Raw genomic sequence first — 7,833 nt, 5'->3', positions numbered from 1 at the left:
ACCATGGTATTTCACCCATAATCCCTAAGTATAAAAAATAATTAGAACCATATTCCTATCAGAAACAGGTAAAATGTGTTCCTCTGCATGTGTAACCATATTTTACCCATAATTCCCATGTATAAGAATAATTAAAACCATATTCCTATCAGAAACAGGTCAAATGTGTTCTTCTGCATGTGAAACCATGATATTTCACCCATAATCCCCATCTATACAAATAATTAGAACCATATTCCTATCAGAAACAGGTCAAATGTGTTCCTCTGCATGTGTAACCATGATATTTCACCCATAATCCCCATGTAGAAAAATAGTTATAACCAAATTCCTACCAGAAACAGGTCAAATGTGTTCTTAAGCATGTGTAACCATGGTATTTCACCCATAATCCCCATGTATAAAAATAATTAGAACCATATTCCTATCAGAACCAGGTCAAATGTGTTCTTCTGCATGTGTAACCATGATATTTCACCCATAATCCCCATGTAGAAAAATAGTAATAACCATATTCCTATCAGAAACAGGTCAAATGTGTTCTTCTGCATGTGTAACCATGATAGTTCACCCATAATCCCTATGTATAAAAATAATTATAACCATTTTCTTATCAGAAACAGGTCAAATGTGTTCTTTTGCATGTGTAACCATGATATTTCACCCATAATCCCCAAGTATAAAAAATAATTAGAACCATATTCCTATCAGAAACAGGTAAAATGTGTTCCTCTGCATGTGTAACCATATTTTACCCATAATTCCCATGTATAAGAATAATTAAAACCATATTCCTATCAGAAACAGGTCAAATGTGTTCTTCTGCATGTGAAACCATGATATTTCACCCATAATCCCCATCTATACAAATAATTAGAACCATATTCCTATCAGAAACAGGTCAAATGTGTTCCTCTGCATGTGTAACCATGATATTTCACCCATAATCCCCATGTAGAAAAATAGTTATAACCAAATTCCTATCAGAAACAGGTCAAATGTGTTCTTAAGCATGTGTAACCATGGTATTTCACCCATAATCCCCATGTATAAAAATAATTAGAACCATATTCCTATCAGAACCAGGTCAAATGTGTTCTTCTGCATGTGTAACCATGATATTTCATCCATAATCCCCATGTATAAAAATAATTATAACAATTGTCCTATCAGAAACAGGTCAAATGTGTTCTTCTGCATGTGCAACCATGATATTTCACCCATAATCCCCATGTATACAAATAATTAGAACCATATTCCTATCAGAAACAGGTCAAATGTGTTCTTCTGCATGTGAAACCATGATATTTCACCCATAATCCCCATGTATAAAATAATTATAACAATTTTCCTATCAGAAAGAGGTCAAATGTGTTCTGAAGCATGTGTAACCATGGTATTTCACCCATAATCCCCATGTATACAAATAATTAGAACCATATTCCTATCAGAAACAGGTCAAATGTGTTCTTCTGCATGTGTAACCATGATATTTCACCCATAATCCCCAGGTAGAAAAATAATTAGAACCATATTCCTATCAGAAACAGGTCAAATGTGTTCCTCTGCAAGTGTAACCATGATATTTCACCCATAATCCCCATGTATAAAAATAATTATAACCATATTCCTATCAGAAACAGGTCAAATGTGTTCTTCTGCATGTGTAACCATGATAGTTCACCCATAATACCCATGTATAAAAATAATTATAACCAAATTCCTATCAGAAACAGGTCAAATGTGTTCTTAAGCATGTGTAACCATGGTATTTCACCCATAATCCCCATGTATAAAAATAATTAGAACCATATTCCTATCAGAACCAGGTCAAATGTGTTCTTCTGCATGTGTAACCATGATATTCCACTCATGATCCCCATGTAGAAAAATAATTATAACCATTTTCCTATCAGAAACAGGTCAAATGTGTTCTTCTTCATGTGTAACCATGATATTTCACCCATAATCCCCATGTATAAAAATAATTATAACCATTTTCCTATCAAAAACAGGTCAAATGTGTTCTTCTGCATGTGTAACCATGATATTCCACCCATAATCCCCATATATAAAAATAATTATAACCATATTCCTATCAGAAACAGGTCAAATATTTTCTTCTGCATGTGTAACCATGATAGTTCACCCATAATCCCCATGTATAAAAATAATTAACCATTTTCCTATCAGAAACAGGTCAAATGTGTTCTTCTGCATGTGTAACCTTGATATTTCACCCATAATCCCCATGTATAAAAAAATAATTAGAACCATATTCCTATCAGAAACGGGTAAAATGTGTTCCTCTGCATGTGTAACCATGATATTTCACCCATAATCCCCATGTATAAAAATAAATAGAACCATATTCCTATCAGAAACAGGTAAAATGTGTTCCTCTGCATGTGTAACCATGATATTTCACCCATAATCCCCATGTAGAAAAATAGTTATAACCAAATTCCTATCAGAAACAGGTCAAATGTGTTCTGAAGCATGTGTAACCATGGTATTTCACCCATAATCCCCATGTATAAAAATAATTAGAACCATATTCCTATCAGAAACAGGTCAAATGTGTTCTTCTGCATGTGTAACCATGATATTCTACCCATAATCCCCATGTAGAAAAATAATTATAACCATTTTCCTATCAGAAACAGGTCAAATGTGTTCTTCTGCATGTGTAACCATGATAGTTCACCCATAATACCCATGTATAAAAATAATTATAACCATTTTCCTATCAGAAACAGGTCAAATGTGTTCTTCTGCATGTGTAACCATGATATTTCACCCATAATTGCCATATATAAAAATAATTACATCCATATTCCTATCAGAAACAGGTCAAATGTGTTCCTCTGTATGTGTAACCATGATATTTCACCCATAATCCCCATGTAGAAAAATAGTTATAACCAAATTCCTATCAGAAACAGGTCAAATGTGTTCTTCTGCATGTGTAACCATGATATTTCACCCATAATCCCCATGTATAAAAATAATTATAACCATTTTCCTATCAGAAACAGGTCAAATGTGTTCTTCTGCATGTGTAACCATGATATTTCACCCATAATCCCCATGTATAAAAATAATTATAACCATATTCCTATCAGAAACAGGTCAAATGTGTTCTTCTGCATGTGTAACCATGATATTTCACCCATAATCCCCATGTATAAAAATAATTATAACCATTTTCCTATCAGAAACAGGTCAAATGTGTTCTTCTGCATGTGTAACCATGATAGTTCACCCATAATCCCTATGTATAATAATAATTATAACCATTTTCTTATCAGAAACAGGTCAAATGTGTTCTTTTGCATGTGTAACCATGATATTTCACCCATAATCCCCATGTATAAAAATAATTATAACCATATTCCTATCAGAACCAGGTCAAATGTGTTCTTCTGCATGTGTAACCATGATATTTCACCCATAATCCCCATGTATAAAAATAATTATAACCATTTTCCTATCAGAAACAGGTCAAATGTGTTCTTCTGCATGTGTAACCATGATAGTTCACCCATAATCCCTATGTATAATAATAATTATAACCATTTTCCTATCAGAAACAGGTCAAATGTGTTCTTCTGCATGTGTAACCATGATATTTCACCCATAATCCCCATGTATAAAAATAATTATAACCATATTCCTATCAGAACCAGGTCAAATGTGTTCTTCTGCATGTGTAACCATGATATTTCACCCATAATCCCCATGTAGAAAAATAGTAATAACCATATTCCTATCAGAAACAGGTCAAATGTGTTCTTCTGCATGTGTAACCATGATAGTTCACCCATAATCCCTATGTATAATAATAATTATAACCATTTTCTTATCAGAAACAGGTCAAATGTGTTCTTTTGCATGTGTAACCATGATATTTCACCCATAATCCCCAAGTATAAAAAATAATTAGAACCATATTCCTATCAGAAACAGGTAAAATGTGTTCCTCTGCATGTGTAACCATATTTTACCCATAATTCCCATGTATAAGAATAATTAAAACCATATTCCTATCAGAAACAGGTCAAATGTGTTCTTCTGCATGTGAAACCATGATATTTCACCCATAATCCCCATCTATACAAATAATTAGAACCATATTCCTATCAGAAACAGGTCAAATGTGTTCCTCTGCATGTGTAACCATGATATTTCACCCATAATCCCCATGTAGAAAAATAGTTATAACCAAATTCCTACCAGAAACAGGTCAAATGTGTTCTTAAGCATGTGTAAACATGGTATTTCACCCATAATCCCCATGTATAAAAATAATTAGAACCATATTCCTATCAGAACCAGGTCAAATGTGTTCTTCTGCATGTGTAACCATGATATTTCACCCATAATCCCCATGCAGAAAAATAGTAATAACCATATTCATATCAGAAACAGGTCAAATGTGTTCCTCTGCATGTGTAACCATGATAGTTCACCCATAATCCCCATGTATAAAAATAATTATAACCATATTCCTATCAGAAACAGGTTAAATGTGTTCTTCTGCATGTGTAACCATGATATTTCACCCATAATCCCCATGTATAAAAATAATTATAACCATATTCCTATCAGAAACAGGTAAAATGTGTTCCTCTGCATGTGTAACCATGATATTTCACCCATAATCGCCATATATAAAAATAATTATATCCATATTCCTATCAGAAACAAGTCAAATGTGTTCCTCTGTATGTGTAACCGTGATATTTCACCCATAATCCCCATGTAAAAAAATAGTTATAACCAAATTCCTATCAGAAACAGGTCAAATGTGTTCTTCTGCATGTGTAACCATGATATTTCACCCATAATCCCCATGTAAAAAAATAGTTATAACCAAATTCCTATCAGAAACAGGTCAAATGTGTTCTTCTGCATGTGTAACCATGATATTTCACCCATAATCCCCATGTAAAAAAATAGTTATAACCAAATTCCTATCAGAAACAGGTCAAATGTGTTCTTCTGCATGTGTAACCATGATATTTCACTCATAATCCCCATGTATAAAAATAATTAGAACCATATTCCTATCAGAAACAGGTCAAATGTGTTCTTCTGCATGTGTAACCATGATATTTCACCCATAATCCCCATGTATAAAAATAATTATAACCATTTTCCTATCAGAAACAGGTCAAATGTGTTCCTCTGCAAGTGTAACCATGATATTTCACCCATAATCCCCATGTAGAAAAATAATTATAACCATATTCCTATCAGAAACAGGTTAAATGTGTTCCACTGCAAGTGTAACCATGATATTTCACCCATAATCCCCATGTATAAAAATAATTATAACCATTTTCCTATCAGAAACAGGTCAAATGTGTTCTTCTGCATGTGTAACCATGATATTTCACCCATAATCCCCATGTAGAAAAATAGTTATAAACATATTCTTATCAGAAATTAAAATTTTCCTTGGCATGTGTAACCCATAATCCCCATGTTTAAAACATCTATTCACAGGTTCCTATCAAAACAGTTTAAATGTGTTGCTTTGCACATACATGTACTATATTAAATTAGTAATGTAGTCCTACAAAAGTATTTTTCTATTATATTATTTAATATGATTCCATTATACAACTGTATATATGTCAGCAAGTGAATAAACATTTGCAACTACTGTTTGCAACTTAGTATCAAGCAGTGCAGAAAAGAACATATTTTGAGTTACAGCAGAGTCATTACCATGAATGTGTGTAAAAAGTATAATGACATCTAGTGATAGTGTTTAGCATTGCAGCCAATCATCCCATCATCCCAATATGCAGTTTAGTATGTCCCTCTTCTACACACGCAGAAATTAGACCCTCCTTGACAGACCTAGTTTTGGTCAGTGATTGTATCACTAACAAATGCACTCATTACTGCTAGCCCACTAAATATATCTGCTTAAACGACATGAAACACAAATATTTTTCCGCAGCTAGTTCCCAGTAGTGTATTGCTGCTCCTGACCCTACCTAGGTATGCTTTTCAACAAAGGATATCGCAGAATTATGCAAGTTACTAGAATACAAGTCAAATGGCAAGTTGTTCAAAAAGTATATGCTCTATCTGAATCATTAAAGGCTATTTTAACTTTACTGTCCCTTTAAATGATGTTTTGTATTAGAATGTCCTTTTAACTGGAAAAAAACCGTTAGGATTTTAGATGCACTAGAAGAAGTCTAGAACCTATGACACCTCTTTTCTGTTCTCTCAAGTAATGAAATCTAACGCTATAGACACGTCACTCACTCTAGCTATATATAAATATAAACTAAACGGACGATATTTATCTTTAAAAACTTTTACTGAAAAAAAACACACAAAAATATGTTATATCAACATACCAGGTGGCATCACGGTGCACACAGCTTGTACGTGATTTAAATTCCCCCAGACCATACAACCCTTAGCTACCCCTCACCGTGATTCCACTGTGCCGCAAGCTTTGAAGGATGTACTCCAGCCTCCTCTGCACACTGCTTTTGACTTCGGCAGCTGACTCCTTGTTGCTCACCAGTCGCATACATACCGAGGCTCTGTCTGGGTCAGCGCTTAGCTCCGCAGTCCCTGTCACATGCACCTCTCGCCTTGCCCTCTGTCCGATTAGAAGCCCGGGCTTATTCTCCCGCTCCTCTAACGTTTGATCACAACTGTCCGGTAGCTGAAGAGATGCAAATAAACGTGAGGCAGGTTGTACAGTAGCCATGGCGGAAACGTTTCTATAGCAACGAAGCCATATGACAGACGCTTTCTGCACTAGCTATACAATGTACGTACAGCGTGATGACGTAACACATAAGGTACCGTCTATAAAGCCTGACAACGTTGACGTGGTTAGCCTAATGTGACGTAGTTCCGGTTGGCTGCTGGCCTGTCTGCTGAAGAGAGCCAAATTTCTGTCTGAATCAATGTGAGCGTCCTAGATAGATTTCCGATCTGTTTACAGGCAATTTGCTAACGGTAGTGCCCGATTATTCAAGCAGCCAGTACCTATATTAAATTGTTTCTAAACATACTTGTGCAGTCCTTATTAACAGTCAAAGCATTTAATTCATGTACTTACCGTCGTGAAATTCGTATATGAATTATAAACGTTTTAATATATGGTAAAAACTAGGGATGTTAAATTTAAGGTTACAAATACCAAACAATAAACTCTGTAGGTGGGCTAATTAGGCCTCCCTATCAAATAGATATTCCATTTAAAAATATATCCTAAATGCAAATAGGACAAAATAAAACAAAAATAACAGGAGAGCTTGTACATCTTAAAACCTAAACTAAATCAATGTGAAAAAATCATATAAAGAAATATTTATTCAAAACATATATGTTCTAAGTGAGAATATAGATATACATTTTTGAACTGGTATCCACAATAAAAGTTTAAAAACCTTTAAAGGGACACTCAACACTCGACATAACATAATCCTATATAAAAAAATTAAAACCGAATATCCACCTGCAACGTACCCCCTTTCTCTTACTTGCTTCCTTAACCTCTTAATCTTGTACGATACCTTCTAGTTTCTTGTGTTAATATGGCTGCCTAACTCCCCCCACCGTTACGTAGGGACCTTCTTTTTGAAAGGATCAGCCAATCATGATCCATTCCTCGGACTGAAAATGAAAGCGCGTTCACGGACCGCAATAGAAGACTCCTACAGCTCTTGTAATTACGATCGCGCTCGGTAATAAATGCGCATGCGCGATGACGTAGGAAGAGCGTCATCTGAAAATAACATGAACGTGCCTGAAGGGGATGAGTGATGGGGAAGAAGCATGAATGGGAGG

At 34.7% G+C, this 7,833-nt stretch overlaps 1 protein-coding gene across 1 annotated transcript in view; it reads right to left on the bottom strand.

Annotated features, from left to right (window-relative positions):
• Positions 1-6,810, bottom strand: part of IRAK1BP1 (interleukin 1 receptor associated kinase 1 binding protein 1) — a 39,118-nt gene extending 32,308 nt beyond the window's left edge. The window contains exon 1 of the mRNA XM_053709080.1: positions 6,461-6,810. Within this exon, the coding sequence (XP_053565055.1) occupies positions 6,461-6,745 (285 nt within the window). The 5' untranslated portion in view covers positions 6,746-6,810. The remainder of the gene's footprint in view (positions 1-6,460) is intronic.
• Positions 6,811-7,833: the final 1,023 nt, after the last annotated feature.

The sequence above is a fragment of the Bombina bombina genome, chromosome 4, assembly GCF_027579735.1.
Source record: "Bombina bombina isolate aBomBom1 chromosome 4, aBomBom1.pri, whole genome shotgun sequence".
NCBI lineage: Eukaryota > Metazoa > Chordata > Amphibia > Anura > Bombinatoridae > Bombina > Bombina bombina.
This window is presented reverse-complemented; position numbering and strand designations above follow the sequence as displayed.